This window comes from Chiloscyllium punctatum, chromosome 2, assembly GCF_047496795.1.
Source record: "Chiloscyllium punctatum isolate Juve2018m chromosome 2, sChiPun1.3, whole genome shotgun sequence".
NCBI lineage: Eukaryota > Metazoa > Chordata > Chondrichthyes > Orectolobiformes > Hemiscylliidae > Chiloscyllium > Chiloscyllium punctatum.
Genome location: NC_092740.1, coordinates 46,535,313 through 46,557,002, shown reverse-complemented (window position 1 = coordinate 46,557,002; position 21,690 = coordinate 46,535,313). Strand labels below are relative to the sequence as shown.

General features: G+C 42.1%; 1 protein-coding gene across 1 annotated transcript in view; it reads left to right on the top strand.

The window, feature by feature from the left end:
• Window positions 1–21,690, top strand: part of map1b (microtubule-associated protein 1B) — a 131,273-nt gene that overhangs the window by 92,551 nt on the left and 17,032 nt on the right. The window contains exons 3-5 of the mRNA XM_072581981.1: window positions 4,194–4,276; window positions 11,774–11,914; window positions 12,702–18,672. Coding sequence (XP_072438082.1) covers window positions 4,194–4,276; window positions 11,774–11,914; window positions 12,702–18,672 — 6,195 coding nt within the window. The remainder of the gene's footprint in view (window positions 1–4,193; window positions 4,277–11,773; window positions 11,915–12,701; window positions 18,673–21,690) is intronic.

Genomic DNA, 21,690 nt, shown 5'->3' with positions numbered 1-21,690 from the left:
CCTGATCTCTGAAGTCAAATGCTTATTAGGTGCTTGTGTTTTATTAAAACTCTATTCTTTAGATGAACATGTCCAGTCGGCAACCTCTCAGAGAGCCTTTGTATTAAGTGGGCAGCATCATAAAATCCTCTATAATGTTTTATCATTTACTGTGTCTAAAGTCTCAACAAGCTTCAGCAATAGTTGCAAATCTTTGAGATCTTTGGTCACTTTTATATTGATACTAAGTCACACTTTTTTTTTCCCCTTAATTATTGATGCTTCATGTTTGGAAAGCTAATTCTTTTTAAGTTCACCTGTTTTATTTTGTGTGGAGCAGCTATTATATAAACCCACAGTTGCATTTCACCTAATTTGAGGAACTTTGGACCACATCAAAAATAAATTATCTAACAAGACATGTGATATCACAACCATCTGCTTGTTTGGAAATCTGCGAGTGGAATGATCAGTATGCAGATAAATGCTATGTGATGTGCAGCCTTCTTGCCTCTAAAATGTGCGAGTGGGTGGTGATGGCAGTCTGGCTGGTAGTGTTTTCATTGCACAGGTAATTTACTGAGCAGAATGTAACCTGGAGGCGGGTCTCTGGAGAGCTGAGTGCACTGACTGCTCAGCTTATATTGATGAGGAATACAGAGCACCAGTCATGCTGTGCAGACTGACAGCAGTGTTCTGCCTCCAGTGATTTCTGAGGGACCAGATTACCATCATGGCTTGAAGATTGCCTCCACATGGATTGTAGAGTTCACAGAAATTGTCTGTTGTAGCTATTCTGCATTGAAGCAACAGTACTTTGACTCAGTCCTTTTCAAGGGTTTTTATGTTCCAATGTTGTCTGTGTCACACAGTTTTTACAATCTATTTCTTTATCCTGCCGTAGTGTGAATATAGATGCGATCAAGAGCATGTAACCTGCTGTTCTATGTATTATTTTCCTGGTGTATGGGATATTTAAAATTTAATGCTCGCCATTTTCTGCTGCAGTTATTTTGGCTCTTCATTAGGTGGCATTAGAAAATCAGTTGGGGATCTATTCCACTCACCCCCCAGAAATTCCGCCAATTCTGGCACCTCCCCTGTGAAAATGATCTTAGTCAAAGGACATTGCTATAGGAGATCCTCAGGACGTGACATCGGGCCTAACTATCTTCAGCTGCTTCATCAATCAGCTTCCATCATAAGATCAGAAATGGGGATGGTTGCTGGAGATGGCACAATGTTCAGCACCATTTGCAGGTCCTCAGTTACAGTAGTACTCCATGTCCAAATGCAGCAACACTTGGACAATATCTGGAGTTCATAATGCAATGGTGTTACTATCCTCCACAATCAACTGGGTATGAATTGAATACAACTAAACCAGGAAGAAAGGGAGGAAGAAGACTAGAAACACTAGACTCAATGTTTTTCCACAGCTGCTGCCTGACCTGCTGAGTTTCTCCGACACTTTCTGTTTTTGTTTCTGAAAGGGAGTAGGGTAGGATTAGCTGTAGCTCCAATAGCTGATGTCTAACTAGTGATCCTGTGGAGAAATATGAGTGGCGTATGGTGAAGACGGTGGTTGATTTCAGTTCTGTTTATACTTTCTCCTCCCAGTTCCCTGCAACCCAGCCACCCTGCACCCTTTGCCACTCACTCCAACAGAATTATCTGTAAACATCCTCTGCCTGTTTGAGAATAGTCAATCTGAGTGAAACAGCTGAGCTCAGTTGATGCTCTGGAATAATAGTCCTGCACCATCTTTACGCTTAGGAGATAAGGATGGGAAATTAAAAATAAAATAGAGATAAGCAATAAGAAATAAAAGGTAATACACTTTATTTCAAAATAACTTTACATAATCCAGTAATGGTGAATGCGGTTTCCTGAGTTGATTTTGATTGCCAGAGATAGACTCTAGGTTTTATTTTAACCTAATCATTCCAGATTCAAATCCAGCTCCAGCGGAAAAATGATCACGTTCTCTGCCTTGTAGTGGTCCTAAGCAGTTTTTGGCATAGGAGCAGTCATTAGTCATTCAGACTCGTAAGCCTGTTCTGCCATGCAGTCTCAGTCAAATGCTTAATGATCTCACAACTGCACAAATTAACACCATATTGAAGTCATAGGTGATACCAAATGGCTGGTACAGGAAACAAAGGTGCCACAGTTCGAAATTAGGCTTGGATCAATGTATTGCATTAACCAATGCTAATATCACCCTCACCTTGCAAATAAATATTTTTTGTTTATAATTTTTGTTCAGCCAAGTGTGTGATTGACATAATGTTTAAACGTCTTTAAACCCAGCAACTGAAAAGTCTGCACAGACAGGATTTTGTAACTTGATAGGGCAGGTGCACTATCTCGTCCCACCTGCCTCATTTGTAGCTTGGCAAGAGGGAGTGAATCAATCTGGTTCCTTTGGTAAAAATGTTAGAATTTCGGTTCTCAGGGTCAACAGAAGGCAAGTGGAAATATTCCTTCTGCACTAGGCTCTTTGTTTAGGCCCTACTACTGACTAGTCAATCAATGACTGTGTGCTTGAGGGCTTTTGTGGTGACGTGGTAGTGTTCCTACCTATCAGTCAGCAGGCATGGGTTCCAATCCCACCTATTCCAGAGGTTTGTAATAACATCTTGGAACAGGTTATTTTTAAAAGGAAAGAACAGTGCCTGGGAAAATATGAAGAACCAGCTCCCACTTTCTCCAAATATGAAGAACATTTATCATTTAAAAATCAAAGGAAGTGGCAACCTGTAGGAGACAGCTAAAATTACATGTTAACCTTCAATCATTTCCTAAATGAATGCTTCCTTAATTGTACAATCTTTTAGCCTCTTTCTGAGCTTGAACTTTGTTGTTCTATCAATCATTGTACAGAACCTCACATTGTCAGGACCACATTGAGAGTTTGGTTGTACAATGCCATGATTGTTTATTCACAGATTTAATGGGTAAAGGTGTTAGGAGTGATGGTTAAAAGTGCTGAGCACAAATAAATGAGAAACATCGAGTACAGTTCTGACTTTATAGATAGCAGTATTGAGCCCAAAGGTAATGGTAAATTTATTTGATTAGGTTAGTTGGAATATTGCGCGCAGTTTGAACACCTCCATTATAGAGAGGATTTTAAAGTCATAGTAAGCATTCAGTATAGATGCAGTAGATAATGCAGAGTTAGGAAACCATAGTTGAGGTAAGGCTTGTAATACTTGGATTATTGCAACTCATTTTATGAAGGATTTTAAGAGTGAAAAGTGAAATTTCTTATTAAATTTAAAGACTTTGAAATAAGTCCATATAGGCCAGTATTCCTGTCACCGTCACCCTTTATATACACATGGAGAGCCCTTGATATTGATCCAGCTCTCAACGAGTGAACAGGAAATCTCACACTGTTGCTCTTATCTGTCAGCCATGGCTCCCTGACTGGACCAGATTAACAGCCCCAATCAGGGAACTCATATTCTTTGAGGCCCACTGGGCTGACCTTATTACAATCACTATAACTTTCACTTAAAAGAAGGCAAATGTTGCTCTGCTTCATTCATGCTTTTGAAGTAATATTTGTCTGAATACATTTTAAATGTTCTGAGCTTTGCTTAAATTCAGTTGAAATGTTTTGAGGGAAGTTATTCATTTAAGAAGAAATATTAATAATGTAGAAATTGACATTTTTCTTTGTCAAATTGTCATTTATTACTGTGGATGAAACCATCCAAAAGAATTGAATACTATTAATTTTAATAAGTCTTACAATTTATGCTAACTAGAAGGTTATCAAATAATGAATCCTAATGACTTGAATTTCAAATGAATGTAAGAGATTCCACCATTAATGAGTAACTATTCTAACTGAAGACGTTTGGCCTTTGGTGTTATTTTTCCTGAAATTGGATTTTGAATCTGTACACATGTTCAGATATAAATGGTGGCTCAAAGTGAAAGCAGAAAATACGAGAAACATCCAGCAAATTAGTGCAGCATCAATGGGGAGCAAACAAAAACAGACCTTTCATTGACCTGCTGAGTATTTCCAAAGTTTTCTATCTTTATGACTGATTTCTAGCATCCATTGCAGTTTATGTTTGTGTGAGACGTGGCCGGTGGGATTGTCTCTGGAGGAAATCCTGTTTGAGAGATTCATTATTCAGTCGACGCTGAATTATTCTGATTTAACTTATACAACTTTTTTTTTTCTGTGATAGGTCAGAAAATCCTTCACCACAGAAGTGACGTTTTGGAAACTGTTGTCCTGATCAACCCTTCAGATGAGGCAGTGAGCACGGAGGTAAGAGAACAGCAGGAAGTATACAGATGGCAAAGAGCACAATGGAATGAAATAGTGAAGAAAGAATATGAAAGTTCAACAATGATTATTCCGTGCTTTAATGTGCTCCCTATTGGTTTTGTAGTTTGAAAACTGATTTTACATTGTGCAGATCTGGTCCATGGTGGTAAAGGGATAACTTAATTTGGTCGGGTTCTAATCTCTTTGTGGAATGTGCAGCATAAGCCTGGACTAACAATGAGTTCACAGCTTACCACACAATTCAAGGATTTCAGTTCAGCTTTTTCATAAATCTAGAAATGAAAAACTGGTATTAGTAAAAGTGACAATGAATAGAGAAGGCAACATGGTGTTAATATCACTGAACACCAAATCCCGAGGCACACGCTGATGATGTTGCAGATGTGGGTTCCACCAAACCAGCATCGATTTATTATAAAAATCATCTTGTTAACAATTTGTCCTTTTGGGAAGAAATGTGCTGTTCTTACCTAGTCTGATGTACCTGTGACCCCAGATCTATAGTAAAATATTTGACTCTTAACTGCCCTCTGAAATGGCCTACCAGTCACTCAGTTCAAGAGCAATTAGGTATCAGTAATAACTGCTGGCCTTGCCAGTGAGGTCTACATCCATGAAAAAATAAATTGAAAATAAGAACATTTATTTTACTGAATTCCTTTCTTTTTGGGGGTAGGGCTTCTATTTAATAGAATGAACTCACTGAACTCTTCAATTTCTTCCTTGAGAAAGCAGAGAACTAAAGTCCTCAGTATGAAGAGTGTTTCTGTCCTTTGCTGTATTAAGGAACATTAGGTGGAAACTTATAGAGGCCACAGTGACATGGGATTTGTGGCTGAATGAACAAAGGTCACTGTTGACATCAGGAACATTGGAGTTGGTCAGAGGACTGGGATAAATATAGTCTTATGTATTAGTCATTGTGGTGGTATTGGATCTGTGCAGAGTAAAGTAGGGACCACTGTTAAAAAGAGTTCAAAGTCAAGGTTGTATTGTATCAGGGAGACAAAGAGGCATTTGAAGGGGATGACTGGGAGAGAGGGAAGATACTCAAGGTGTAAAGAGGTATAAAGAACAGTACTGGAGGGCATGCTAGACCACGGTGATCACTTCCATGGCCTCAACAGGGAAAGTGAAGAATATCAGGGTGAACATCATTACGGTGTAATGCCAGGGTTCAGGGTCAATGAGAACAGTTGAATATGAAGGTCAAAGTGGTGGTCTCCACATGGAGACATGTTGGGGAAAATGGGCTCTCGGGTAATGAGGGTAAAGAGGATGTGAAGGTTCTAGAGGAGTTGGGGGTGGGGGGAATGCAGAGATACCTGGAAACCAGATGGTGCCTGGTATTGATGGTGTTCACTGTGAGTTACATTCCCTGCCACCACTTGCCATTCTCTAGATGTGAAATGCATCTGCGAAATTACTGGGAGGGGTGGAGTGCAGAGTCAGTGTCAGTTTCCATGTCTGCTCAATGTCAGAAGAATGAAGGTGCAAATACATGAAGCAAATGCTTTCAAGTTAGAGACTCATTTCATTTGCAAACATTTCAGCGCCTATTTGCAATACATGCAGAGTTAACATGCTCAAGGTTTACATCCTGGTCAAAGGCAATTTGCTCCATGCCATTGGTCCTTCAAAATTAAGCATCGATGCTGACGTTGGTAGCAATGAGTTAAAAAGAGGCCAGTGGTGGCCCAAGGTAACCAATTATTCATGCAGCGTACAAGGCACTGATGGAGATGGAGACCATTGCTTCACCATCTGCAAGTTTAACAATGTTCACACAGAAAGAACTGTAAAGGTGAATGATTGTGGGTCTGGGATGGGAAGGAGCTTGGATTGCAGCAGGTACTTCCTTTAGATTGTAATATCCTGGTTAAACAGCTTGGCAATACCTTCACTGAGCAGGAGGCAGCATGGGAACTGAGAGCTCTAGGTGGGGATTGGTGGCTGGAGGTGGGGACTCAGAGGTGGAGGCTGGGACTGGGGTGGGGACTGGGAGGTGGAAGTGGGGGCTGGCATTGCAGTGGGGGTTTGGGGCTGGGGCCCGGGCAGGAGCTTGGGCTGAGTAAAAGAGACATGCCACTGATTATCAGCATCCGGTAGCCCAGGTGCAGCCCCAAAGGGTGAGGAACCCTGGGGTCAGGGAAGGGCTGCAATCTCAGGGCCCCTCAGGATGTGTGGGATCTGCAGGAGGCCCAAAAGTTTTCATCCCCAATGTATTACCCGAGGATGTGAGGCATAGTCTTGATGCTGTGATTCCACAGTGCCAGATGCTGGAGCAGGACCTGAGGGCTGTAGGAATGGGTGGCTATCCTTCCTAGTGGCTGTGAAAGTGCTGGCTGCTCTGAGCTTCTCTGTGACTGGCTCCTTCCAGGCAGTTGGGGTGATCTGTGTGGGATCTCACAGTTGGACACCCACAATGCATCAGGATGTTCCATCTGATTGATTTTGATCCCATAAGATGAGTTCCATGCTGCAATAGATTGGGAAACACGCCTGGTTCTAAGGTTCAGAGTATTAGTGCACACGCAACACTGAGATTACTGTGGACTTCATCAACATGAAGGGGGTTCCATTCCGTTAATGTTCAGGTGTTCTGTGATTAATGTTACCATTTACGGAGGTGTGAGTCCACTACCGTGCAGCCAACGTGACTACTAAACTTGCAGCACACTCCTATAGCTGGTGTGTTTCAGCATGAGAGGCACCCGACTTACAAGGCTGATTCCTTCCTGGGGATAAGGGCTACCCACTGTGTCCTTGGCACAGGACACATTGTACAATCCCCTGATCGCTGTGGAGATACATTGCTACCCTTGCCTGGACTCGGGTTATAATGGAACATATGATGCGACCATCAAAGGTGCAGTTTCACTGCATGGACTGACCCAGGGAGGGGCACGGGGTGTGGGGGCTGGGAGACAAATTGAAAATACTGCAGGAAAGGAGGCAACATTCCAAGGAGGGGGATGACCACTTTGAGGAGGATATCATGGACTAAGAAAATCACTGGGCAAGATGCTAGAGCTTGGTCTGCATTGTGGTGACAAAGTTCAGCCTTTGTTCACTTTGTTTGTGGAGGCTGTAAAAAGAAGCCCTTGTTTGGAATTATCTGATTGTTTGTCAGTGTGTGGTATTTGCTGATTGGACTATGACAGGTTGCAAGTGTCCTGTGGGCTCTGAGGACAGAGTAGCTGGGTCTTAGAGAGGGTGTTTTAAATGGTGTGTAGCTAGGGGCGGGGAGGTTGTGTGTGACATGTTGGTCAGATGGTGATTAGTATGAGAGAAAGGGTTGTATGTGTCAGCCTTGCTAGCTCTGTACCATGAGCGGTGTGACCTTGTGGCTGCTGTGCCATTATGTTGCCAGTGAGGAGCAGCACTGGATTGCCTACTCTTGCTTGGGTGTCATAGAGCCATGGAAACAGACCCTTCAGTAATGCACAATGGTATTTCAAAGGCACAAGGCATGCGGTTTATTGGGGAACATCCAGTGAGTGGTGAATCATTCTTGGACAAGGTAAAATGGGGCTCAAATTGGATGAAAGGAACTCTAAAGGGGTGATAGGTTATGAGGTGCATTTCGTAAGATCTAGTAAGACATCTTGCTAGACTTAAGCAAGAAATACTGCAAAAGACTCAACGCAATTTGCATTTTCAATATTCAGCCTGTGGAAACTATGAAACAACCATTAGGGTGTTGACTCCATGGCATTACAAGCTTCTTAGGTGTCTTGAAAAGAAAGGAAACCAAGGGCAGGATTTTAAGCAGGCTGCAGGATCCAGATGTTGGACCAAATGGTGCACTGACCCCATACTTCGCAGAAATCAGACTGGGGAAACCTGTTTTCCCTGAGGTCACCTCCTAATTGACCACTTAAGCCCACCACTGAATGAACTCTCAGTGACATTACCACTGCCATGATGTCTACTTTTTAGAGGGATATGGGCCGGATGCTGGCAGGTGGGGTTAGATTGGGTTGGAATATTTGGTCTGAATAGACGAGTTGGACCGAAAGGTCTGTTTCTGTGCTGTACATCTCTATGACTCTATAACAGCCTCATTGTCACTTTTACTAACACCAACTTTTAATTTCCAGATCCAAAAAATAAAGCTGGATTCAAATTGTCGAACTGCTATTTGAGTTCAAGGTTATTATTTCCAGGCCTGGGCTTATGTACGAATTCTGTAGAGATATGTATCCAACCAAGTTAATGCTGTTTCCCACTTTGAAAAGTTCTGCACAGCATAAATACAAATTGATACTGGACCCCTGATTCCCAAACAAATGAGGAGTAACAATAGAGCATCAATAGCTCGACCAAGATAGCTCTGTGCTCCTGAGGCTTCAAGAGCTACAAGAAGAAAATATTGTTACAAAATGGAGGTGCAGTCAGAAAATTAAAAATTAAAAATATTTTAAGGGGTTCATTCAGAATGTAGGTCTCTTATAGTCAGAAGCCGGGAAATTATAATGGGGAACAAAGAAATGGCAGAAGAATTGAACAAGTATTCGTGTTTTCTTCTTAAAAGAGAGGGCACGAGTGATCTCCCAGAAATGTTCAAGAACCAAGGGTGGAATAAGAGGGAGGAATTGAAGGAAATCAGTAAGAAAATGGTTCTGAGGAATTAATGGTGTTAGAATCTAATAAATCTCCAGGGCCTGATAATCTACATCACCGAATACTACAAAAGGTGACTCTGGAAATATTGGTGCATTGTTACACATCTTCATAAAATTCTGTAGACTCTGGAACAGTTTCTGCAGATTGGGAGGTTGCAAATGTAACCCTACTAATTAAAAAAGGAAAAAGGGGAAAAAAACAGAATTGCAGACTAGTAAGTCTAACATCAGTAGTGGGGAAAATGTGACAGTCTATGATAAAAGGCACGATAACGAACATGAAAACATTCATGGGAATGGACAAAGCCAGTATAGATTCATGAAAACCTTTTGAGGATGTAACTAGTAGAATAGATAAGGGAATTGATCTGAATCAGTGGATGTGGTGTATTTGGATTTTCAGAAGATATTTGATAAGGTTCTTCGTAAGAGGTTCATGGAACAGTTAAAGCACATGGGATAGCGGGTAACATATTGGTATGGAGTGAGCATTAGTTGACAGATAGGAAAAAGAACATGGGAATAATTAGGCCTTTTTCCAAGCAGCAGGCAGTGACTAGTGAGGTATTGCAAAGATCCGTGCTTGGGCTCCAGCTATTCACATTATACATAAACAACTTAGATCAGGGAACTAAATGCAACATTTCCAAGTTTACTGACAACCCAAAACAGAGCAGGTTTATAGGAAGGATGCAAGGAGACTTCTAGGTGATTCAGACGTGTTGTGAGTAGATAATCACACAGCAGAAGCTGGACAATGTGGCTAAATGTGAAACGATACACATCAATGTGAAAAACAGCAAGAAGGAGTAGTACTGAAATGGTGATATATTGGGAATTGTAGATCTGCAAAGGGATCTAAATGTCCTTGTCCACCAGTCAATGAATGTAGATGGGTAGGTGCAGCAAAAAATAAGGAAGGCAAATGGTATATTGGCCTTGTTTGCAAGGGGATTTGAGTTCACAAGTAGGGGTGTTTTACTGAAGTTATGTGGGGCCTTGTGAGACCTCAGCTGGAGTATTGTGTGCAATTTTAGTCTCCCTGCCTAGACTGATACCAAGAGTGGCAGGACCGTCCAATAAGGAGAGATGGATTTGGACAGACTAGATGAAGGAAAGATATTTTCTCTGGTTAAGGAGCTTAGAAGCAGGAACACAGTTTCAGTCTGAGGATATGAGTAGGCAATTTAAAACAGAGATTTGGAAACATTTCTTCAATCAAAGAGTAGTGAACCCTGTTGAATTGTCTGCCACAGAAGACTGTGGTGGTCAGGTAACTGAATATATTCAGGAAGGAGATTAATATGTTTTTAAAAGGCATCAAGGGGTATGGGGAGGAAGTGAGTTTATGACATTGAGGTGTAGGATTGGTTATAATCATACTGAATGGTGAAGCAGGCTCAAAGGGGTGAATGGCCTTCTCCTGCTTCTGATTTCTATGTGTAACCACTCTGGATGAGAAACCTACCAATGCCAGATATTGAACTAAGGTCTGGCTTTTGCTGCTGCCAGCCCTTGTTTGACAGGTGGACACTACTACAACCCTGCCTGGCACTCCTGAAAGTGGGGAGGTCATTGTTGTTATACAGATTGGCTGCACACTTATCATATCACCTTGCAACAGGAAGCTGATCCACCTGAAGGTCCACTCTGATTACTTGCTGGCGAGTTTTCGGATACCATTTGCTCAACTTTACTGCCTGCACATGTACATGAAAAGTTAACCCTGTGCTTCGGCACATATCTTTTTCCATACGTGTGACAGAAATTTCCCAACTCCTTGAAATAATCTCATTGAAATCCACATGAGTTTGAGAAAGGTTGACAGGGTCAACGCTGAGTTAATAGTTGAGAACTAATGCACAAGGTCTGAGAAGATGCAGTTTGGATGTAGGACTGAGACCAGAAGAGATTTGCTCAATCAGGCTGTAACTCCTGAGTACCTGACAAAGACGGGTGCAATAGTTTGTGATGAGGGGAGGGGTGGAAAGCTGAGGTGCCCAATGATGTCATCTGCAGCTTGTAAATTAGAAACAATAGTGATTTGAGGGGCAATGTGATCTGAGAAGGAAGACTTAAGCATAGGAATCCTGTCATCTTTGATATTGCAAACCTGAGCTGACCACAGCTTCAGCAATGGTCACTCCAATAATCACAAATGCAGTCTTCTCCATTGGGGGAAGGAGGTGTGTGTCACTTTGTCTTACAAGAGTGAAGGAGATATTTCACTGAGTGTATTGCAGTGTGGTTGTGTGATGAGCCTGACCTTGTGAACTGGCTGGCATTGAGTGTGAGACTTATAGCAGTAACATGTGAGGTAAAGCTATGAATTTTAGGTATGATTGGTAGAGATTGTTGGTGGGTCAGTGATGCATTATGCATTATCCCATGACTGAGGTTAGTGGAGCATTTGGTAGGACATGACATTCGATTGCACATTCACTGAGCTTGACCACTCATGTGAATCATTGAAGTTTTGAATGGCACTGCATCCAGGACCTTGGGCTTAACTCCTGGAACTGAGCATCATCATTATCTGGTCTTTGACCTTCTGAAAGATTGTCTAGGGAATGTCTCTGCTCCTGCTCAACCTGCTCAGTTCCCCATCAGGAAATCTTGGAGCCCACTCTCCCTCACGTTGTGCCATTGTCTGTTCCATGTCAGAATGAGCTCCGTGATGAGCTGCAGCAATGCCTTCACCCAATGTGGGAGTTATAAATTTATAAACTTTACCCAAGCCTCCATTACAGATATTTATTTACTGGACAAACCTTAAAGGGTTAATTTCTAAAATGTATCACTGTAGTTATTTTGCTTTTCATTTCTAAGTCACCTGTCCTTTTCCTAGGTACGTCTCTTGATCACTGATGCTGCTCGACACAAGCTGCTGGTGCTAACTGGACAGTGCTGTGAAAACACTGGGGAACTAATTCTGCAATCCGGTTCATTCTCCTTTCAGAACTTCATTGAAATTTTCACCGATCAGGAGGTAAGTGTAAAGAAATTAGAATAGTCCATTGCTCGTGGAGTTTGGTTATATCATGGTGGTAGTAAGTAACTGCTTTGAACTGGTGTTGAAGCAAACCATGCTGTCAGTGAAGCTTACTGTGTGTGCTCACCTTGAAATGTGGTAAACATGCAGTTTTATCTTAATTTGAGTACCTTTTGCACGTAAGGCAGAAATTCCAAACTGTAAATAAGTCATCCCACTGTAGTTCTCTTCCAAAGATGTTACTAGCACCAACTATCGGATTGGAACTAAAATGGTATTTTATATTTCATTGAATCATCTGTATACATTTGTATAACTGCTTTATTCATGAAGCCTGAGGTTTCAAGTTAAAATAAAATCAGCCATTCTTTACAAAGTTTCTTACATCCCTGGATGACCAGTTTGGAAGAGGTGGCAAGAAAATTACCTAAAATCACATCAACATATGAAAACATAAATGGGAACATAGTCCTTGTATACTTCGTAAAAGATGGGAATTTGCTGAATAGAATTGGAACTAAGAAAAGTGAGACTAAACAAAAACAGATTATCTTTATAATTTAACCAGACAAAGTTAAAATTACCAATTCAAAATATTTACATTTATTTTGATTTTGGAAAGTTCAAATGGAAGGATACTGCATTGTTTATTTCTGAAGCAAGTATTCCGTAATTATAATTTATTTTTGGGGAACTGAACACAGCACAATCTAATTATAAAATGTTAATTGAGGTTTAGCAGAAATAACTACTAATTACTTATTGTCTTTTATTCTGCTGGCAGATTGGAGAACTACTGAGCACCACACATCCAGCCAATAAAGCCAGCCTCACATTATTCTGTCTTGAGGAAGGTGATTGGAAAAATACAAACCTGGAAAAACATAACCTACAGGACTTCATCAATATAAAACTAAACTCGGTCTCTATTCTACCAGAGATGGAAGGACTTTCAGAATTCACTGAATATCTCTCCGAATCGGTTGAGGTACCATCATCCTTTGATGTGTTGGAGCCCCCAGCATCAGGAGGCTTCTTGAAACTGTCAAAACCTTGCTGCTACATTTTCCCCGGTGGGAGAGGGGACTCTGCTTTGTTTGCCGTGAATGGGTTTAATATGCTTATCAACGGAGGCTCCGATCGCAAGTCATGCTTCTGGAAATTGATTCGACATTTAGACAGAGTCGACTCAATCTTGCTCACCCATAACGGAGCTGATAATCTCCCTGGAGTCAACAGTTTGTTGCAACGTAAAATAGCAGAACTAGAAGAGGAACAGTCGCAAGGGTCCACTGCTAACAGTGACTGGCTGAAAAATCTGATCTCACCTGAGCTGGGGGTCGTTTTTCTTAATGTCCCGGAAAATATGACAAACTTGCAGCCTAATTTTAGGGTCAGAAGGAATACTGAGGAAACCTTTCTTACTCTCCAGTACTTAAATAAATTGTCTATAAAGCCAGAACCCCTGTACAGGACTGTAGGAAATGTTATTGATCCAGTAATACTTTTTCAGAAAATGGGTGTGGGAAGATTAGAAATGTACATTTTAAATCCAGTGAAAGGAAGCAAGGAGCTACAATTTTTCATGCAACATTGGTCCAGCAACAACAAGGCTAAAACTGGACTAGTGTTACCAAATGGCAAAGAGGCAGAAATTTCATTTCCATATTTGACTTCAATATCCTCACTGATTGTATGGCATCCGGCTAATCCAACTGAGAAAATAGTCCGTGCCCTGTTCCCAGGAAATGCTCCACAGTACAATATTCTGGATGGATTAGAAAAGCTCAAAGATTTAGATTTCCTTAAACACCCAGTGGTAACTCAAAAAGAGCTGTCCATTGGCTTGGCTGTCCCAAATGTTAAACAAACCAAGATGAAACAACGGAGTGATAGCAAGGAGAGTCTCAAATCTAATTCTAAGCCACCCGCTGCAAAAGGAGTTAAGAAGGAAGAAACACCAGAAGTGGCAAAACCTACTGCAGTTAGTCAACAGGAGGCTGTTAAAGAAAAACTGCAAAAGGTAGAGAAAAAGGAAAAACCTCCAGTTAAGAAGGAAAAGACCAGAACAGAGTCACAATCAAAGGCCGAAGAAAAGGAAACAAAAGCAAAAGAGGACACAGCTAAACAGGAACTTGAAGAAAAAACAGTGAGAGATGACAAGCTAAAAGCTGAGAACAAACCCAAACCTGTCAGGGAAAAAATTGTGAAGAAAGAGGTTAAAGCAAAGAAACCAGAAGACAAGAAGAAAGAGGAAAAGGAAGTGAAGAAAGAGAGCGTGAAGTCAGAGGCAAAGGAAGATAAAGCAGTTACTAAAAAAGAAAAGGTTATTAAAAAAGAAGAGAAACCTAAGAAGGAAGAAATAAAGAAAGAAGAAATAAAGAAAGAAGCAAAGAAAGATATTAAAAAAGAAGTGAAGAAAAAAGAAACCCCAGTGAAAGAGGTAAAAAAAGAAGAAAAGAAAGAGGTGAAAAGAAACGACAAAGATGTCAAGAAAGACCTGAAAAAACCTGCTAAGGAAACTAAAAAACCCATCCCTGCAACCGAGACCAAAAAAGTACCAACAAAACCCAAAGTGGAAAGGAAAACTGAACCAATAAAGAAGGAAGACTCTACGCCAAGTAAGCCAAAGGAGAAAGGAAAGCCAAAACCAAGCAAGAAAGAGACCAAAATGGAAACTGTTGCTGTGGCAGGGGCAGCAGCAGCAGCAGCAGCAGCAGTGACTGCGGTGACTGCAAGTGAACTTGAGATTGAACGATCACGAATGTCTTCACCAGAAGATTTAACAAAAGACTTTGAAGAACTTAATGAAGAAGAGAAAAGAGAAATGCAAGGACCCGTAGCCCCATCAGAAAATGCAATAAATAATGAAGTGCAAGAAGCCACACTTGTGAAAAAGACAGGGTTTATAATTCATGGAGACTCTTTGGAGACAGATGAATCTCCTGATGAGGGAATAACAACGACTGAAGTCGAAGGTGAATTTGAGCAGTCTCCTCAAGAGTACATTGAAACTCGAAATAAGGTTACATTAGAAAAATTTGAGGATGAAGGTGCTGCTTTTGAAGAATCTTCTGAACCTGGAGACTATGAGGAAAAGGCTGAGACAGAAGATGTTGAAGAGCTAACAGAAGATATAGTAGAAAAGATGCTTCCAGGCAAAACAGAACATACCTTGACTGGCACAAAGGTTGAGACCGACGACATTGAAGCAGAAGAATTAATTGAAACTGAAGAACCAGTTGAAGATGACGAGATAGAAAAAGAAGAGACAGAAGAGTCTGAAGCTGGGGATGATCACAGGGAACGAGAAGGCTTTCCAGAAAAGGCTGAAGAAGAGGCAGAAGAGGAAGAAAAGAGAGTTGATCTTAGCAAAGAAGCTAAAATTTATGCACAGAAAGATTTAAGTATGGCTGAAACCACTGAGATACGTAAAATAAAAGCTCCATCCCCTGATGCAGCTTTGGATAAAATCTCTGCACTCCATTCTTCAATTATTGATCAAACGATGCTGATTCGTAATGAAACAATGCCAACTGATTTTGAAAGTGAAATAACCGTTTCTGATGAAGAAACCCATGAAGAGCCACCGGAAGAATTTACAGCTACATCAGGTTTTACTCAATCTACAATTGAAATTTCAAGTGAACCTACCCCAATGGATGATATGTCCACACCGAGAGACATTATGAGTGATGAGACCAATAATGAGGAAACTGAGTCACCTACTCAGGAGTTTGAAAGCATGACAAAGCTTGAAACTGCTGTCTTTTGTCAGGGTCATGAGGGAGCTAAGCTTTCTCCAGTTCCTGACACTTACAATGGACTCTCAATAGAAACTTCAAAAACAGAAGTGACACAAGGTGATGATTATCCAGCATCAGCCTCAACAATATCTCCTTCATCATCTCTGGAAGAAGACAAGTGCTTTAAATGTCCATCACCAGGCATCTATATTCCTAAGTCTGATGAATTTGAAAAACAGAAAGTTTTAGAGAATGAAAAGCAAGCAAATCAGATAAAAGATCTTGAAGCCAAATTAAGCCCCGCACGAAGTCCAGTTGGTTCTTCACCACAGTCTAGATCACCTTTGAGTGATCAGAATGTCAACTTTGATTTGACTCCATCAGATATCAAGGCATCCACAGATCTTACAACCTCTGACCACGAAACTCCAGATGATCATTGTGCTAGTCCTGAAGAAAAAACACTAGAGATGGCATCTCCCACACAATCTGGTTCCCCTAGTGCTGGCCACACTCCGTTTTATCAGTCTCCTATAGATGAGAAAGATAGTAAAGTCGCAACTGAATTAACAGGAAAATTGCCAGCCCCAATTATTATTGAGACTGATGACATGAAAGCTGATGAGACCAGTCCAAGATATAGCCCCATGGATGAACCAGTACCTGATTCAGAATCACCTGTAGAAAAGGTTCTATCTCCATTACGAAGCCCACCAATGTTGGGTTCCAGTTCACCTGTTGATAGTTCTCCTAATGATGGAGAAGAATTCCCAGTACAGTTTCTTGAAGGTGCAATGGAACTCTCAAGTGATAAGCTTAAACTTCTTTCTTCACCCCATCTTTATCCATTTAATGACTTTTCATCCAGCTCAGTTGCACCTGAAAAGCAACGTGCAGCAGATTTCGAATTGTTGACTCCCAAAGATAGTTTCAGCCAAGAATGCAAAGCGGAAGAAAATGCTACTGCAACCTTCCCATCACTCGGTCCCTTTGAAACTCAGAAAACTGCAGCTGAACTGTCCCCAACTCTGGTGGATCTCAGCCAAATCGGTTCTGTTAAAGAAGACAGCAAAATGTCGATTTCTGAAGGAACCACATCAGACAAATCAGCTACTCCTGTCGATGAGGTGGTAGCAGAAGACACTTACTCCCATATTGAAGGTGTGGCTTCAGCTTCAACAGCATCTCTTGCCACAAGTTCCTTTCCAGAACCTACAGCAGATGATGTGTCTCCCTCATTGCATGCAGAGGTCGGATCCCCTCATTCAACTGAAGTTGATGAATCCCTCTCAGTGTCTGTTGTCCAAACGCCTACAACTTTCCAAGAAGCTGAAGTTTCACCTTCTAAAGAAGATTGCCCAAGGCCCATGTCGATTTCCCCTCCAGAGGTGTCTCCAAAGACTGCAAAATCCAGAACTCCTGTACAGGAAGTGAGATCACCCGAGCATTCAACAATGTCGGTAGAGTTTAGTCAGGAGTCACCGGAACAGTCTTTGGCTTTGGACTTCAGTAGACAATCTCCTGAGCAGCCTGCTTTTAATACCAGCTTCCAGCACATATCGGAAAATGGACCCACTGAAGTAGATTACAGTCCATCAGATGTGCATGAGCCTGGATTTCTCCAGCATGCTCATCCAACACTTGACAGATCATTCTATGGCCAAGAACTGGATCATTTGCAATTCGGTTCCACCCCACCAACAGAGGCTTCACCATCATCCTCATCTGCTCGTACACCACAAACCAGTTCTCCATTACAAGAGGAATATGGTGTTTGTACTTCAGCCCTATCTGGAAAACCAGTTAATATTGAAGTGCCAATGGTTTCAGAAAGGGTATCATCTGCCCAATCACCACAGGGAACTTCTCCACTGCAAGATCAGGAGGAGCTGCAAATGTTTGACCTTTCACAGCCTCTTGCACTTGCAAAAGAAGTATCTCATCTGCACATGTCTGATTCATCAGGCCCAGGCCCACTGCAGGAGAAGAGTCCAGTAGGATCATCAATGATATCTCCTTCTGAGCAGGTATCTGCTGTTTATGCATCACATTCCTTACCAGAGCCTGCCCTCTGTCAAAGCAAAATTCCAATAATGCAGTCAGACATGGGAGAAATTGAGACATTCAGCAGCAAGCAAGAAAAAGCCAAAGATGGATATGAGCTTGAAGATGACCATTTTGCATCCAGATCAGTGCACCCAGCAGAGGTTCAACCTGCTGTTGAAACATGCTTTAAGACTCCGACTTCATTCCGGCTCAACATGGCTGACCTTTCCCCTTCTTTCATCAATCCAAGCCCATTAGAATTCTTTGAGCAAGATGACATCGCTGAAGATCTTGAGAGACCACTTACGCAAAGCGGAGGAGGCCAGCCTCCATCTGGTGGAAAGCAGCAGGTACGGCAATGTGATGATACCCCGGGAACATCGGTCAGCGAGTCTGCTCCATCCCAGACTGATTCCGACTTTCCACCTGGAACAGAGGAATGCCCTTCGATCACTGCGGATGCTGCCTTAGACTCTGAAGATGAGTCTGAAACTCTCCCGACAGACAGAACACTTGTACACAGACAAATAGACCCCCCACCTGTTCCACTGATGGATCCTAGTCCACCTCCACCACACCCAGACGTTTGCATGGTTGATCCCGAAGCATTGCCTACTGATCAGAGCTTGGCAAAGGCAGATAAGCCATTGAAGAAAGAGGTTAAAGAGAGAACAAAGACCAAAAAACAGGCCACAAAGACCAAGTCTTCCTCTCCTTCCAGAAAAGCTGACAGCAAACCAAAGCATTCCAGTGCTCCTTCCAGAACAAACCCGTTAGTATCTGCTAAGGAATCGGCTGATAAAGCAGCAAAAACAGCTTCCCCTAAGAAGAAGGATTCAGTGGAGAAAGGAGCCAAGCCCAACACTAATCCAGAAACAAAGAACACCCGAGGTGATGACAAAGAAGCAAAAAATGCCACAAACACCACAAATTTAAAATCTGCACATACAACTAAAAATCCAGGTAAAAGATCTCGATGTGGTACAGTGACCTGGTGTATTGAATAATTAAATTTAAAACCAGAATGTTATATTTTTTTAAAGTTATTTAAAACATTTACATTCTTTCAAAATGTTTCTTTGCCTGGAAGTTCCACAGGTGTTTCCTTTTTCTTCCCTCCATAATCTTGATGAAAACCCAGGAGGAATTCGTAACACTGATCCCACAGACTTTAGATTTGCGATTGCCTCCTATTCTCTGCTGTGAAGGACAGCACGCATGTGTGTTACTAGGCATGGTCACACCATATAACTTACATCTTCAAAAAGCCAGTTATCCATTACTCCCCTCCACATGGGACTGAATTTTGTGGCCCCTGAGACATAATCTATCTGCAATTTAACTAGGCTGTGTAAGGCCTAGTTTCTGGATTAGTGGTGCTGGAAGAGCACAGCAGTTCAGGCAGCATCCAAGGAGCAGCGAAATCGACGTTTCGGGCAAAAGCCCTTCATCAGGAATAAAGGCAGTGAGCCTGAAGCGTGGAGAGATAAGCTAGAGGAGGGTGGGGGTGGGGAGAGAGTAGCATAGAGTACAATGGGTGAGTGGGGGAGGGGATGAAGGTGATAGGTCAGGGAGGAGAGGGTAAGGATTGTCCAGGGATCTTCACCACCACTAGGGGTGGGTCCTACACAGCCTTCATTTTGAGTCTGACGGACCCCAAGGTAAAAGTCTGACCCCGACCCCAACCCCAACCTTCTCTCCGCCTCCCTCCCGGGCCTCAGCCTCTTTCTGCTGTGAGCCCTCCTCCCTCTCCCTCACATGTACCTGGTCCTGGAGTGGTGGGGGAATTGAGGAAATGTTTGTGGAGAAATCAGTTTAGTAACAATTTCCTTTCGTGTTTTGGGATGCCACAGAAATGTCAATAGACATGAATTACTTAATGAGAAAAGAGAATGATACCTATCTGATAAAGCCATGAATTACAAAGTTCTTTGCTGTTAATTGCTATGGAACTGTGTGTATGGTACAGCAGCTCTTTTGAAGATTCCTAGAGAAGGATGTCATTAAGATAGCTGAATCCTATGATGATTTTAGCATTTCTCTTTCTTATTCATTCATCGGTGTTCATGGGATGTGGCTGTACTTGGACAGATCTGCATTTATCACACATCTTTAATTGCCCAGAAGGCAATTAAGATTCAACCACATTACTGTGGGTCTGGAGTCACATGTAGACCAGACAAAGTAAGAACAGCAGATTTCCATCCCTAAGTAACATTAGTGAACCAGATATTCTTGTGTTAGATCTGATATCTGGTGTGTTTGTTATAGAGTCACAGAGTCATAGAGATGTACAGCATGGAAACAGACCCTTTGGTCAAACCTGTCCATGCTGACCAGATATCCCAACCCAATCTAGCCCCACCTGCCAGGACCGGCCCATATCCCTCCAAACCCTTCCTATTCATATATCCATCCAAATGCCTCTTAAATGTTGCAATTGTACCAGCCTCCGCCACTTCCTCTGGCAGCTCATTCCATATACGTACCACCATCTGTTTGAAAACGTTGCCCTTTAGGTCTCTTTTATATCTTTCCCCTCGCACCCTAAACTTATGCCGTCTAGTTCTGGACTCCCCGACCCCAGGGAAAAGACTTTGTTTATTTATCCTATCCATGCCCCTCATGATTTTGTAAACCTCTATACGGTCACCCCTCAACCTCCAACACTCCAGGGAAAACAGCCCCAGCCTGTTCAGCCTCGCCCTATAACTCACATCCTTCAACCCTGGCAACATCCTTGTAAATCTTTTCTGAACCATTTCAAGTTTCACAACATCTTTCCGATAGGAAGGAGACCATAATTACGTGCAATATTCCAACAGTGGCCTAACCAATGTCCTGCCAACCTCCCAACTCCTGTACTTAATACTCTGACCAATAAAAGAAAGCATGCCAAATGCCTTCTTCACTATCCTATCTACCTGGACACCACTTTCAAGGAGCTATGAACCTACAGTCCAAGGTCTCTTTGTTCAGCAACACTCCCTAGGACCCGACCATTAAGTGTATAGGTTTTGCTAAGATTTGCTTACCCAAAATGCAGCACCTCGTATTTACCTGAATTAATCTCCATCTGCCACTTCTCACCCCATCTGGCTCATCTGGTCAAGATCCTGTTGTAATCTGAGGTAACCTTCTTTTCAAACTTACTAACTGTACCTCTTATGCTCACATCTAAATCATTTATGTAAATGACAAAAAGTAGAGGACCCAGCACCGATCCTTGTGGCACTCCACTGATCACAGGCCTCCAGTCAGAAAAACAACCCTCCACCACCATCCTCTGTCTTTTACCTTTAAGCCAGTTCTGTATCCAAATGGCTAGTTCTCCCTGTATTCCATGAGATCTAACCTTACTAACCAGACTCCCATGGGGAACCTTGTCAAACGCCTTACTGAAGTCCATATAGATCACATCTACTGCTCTGCCCTCATCAATCCTCTTTGTTACTTCAAGAAACTCAATCAAATTTGTGAGACATGATTTCCCATGCACAAAGCCATGTTGACTATCCCTAATCAGTCCTTGCCTTTCCAAATACATGTACATCCTGTCCCTCGGGGTTCCCTCCAACAACTTGCCCACCACTGAGGTCAGGCTCACTGGTCTATAGTTCCCTGGCTTGTCCTTACCACCCTTCTTAAACAGTGGCACCATGTTTGCCAACCTCCAGTCTTCCGGTACCTCACCTGTGACTATCGATGATACAAATATCTCAGCAAGAGGCCTAGCAATCACTTCTCTACCTTCCCACAGAGTTATTGGGTACACCTGATCAGTTCCTGAGGATTTATCCACCTTGATGCATTTCAAGACATCCAGCACTTCCTCCACTGTAATATGGGCATTTTGCAAGGTGTCACCATCTATTTCCCTACATTCTATATCTTCCATATCCTTTTCCCCAGTAAATGCTGATGCAAAATACTCATTTAGTATTTCCCCCATTTTTTGCAGCTCCACACAAAGGCTGCCTT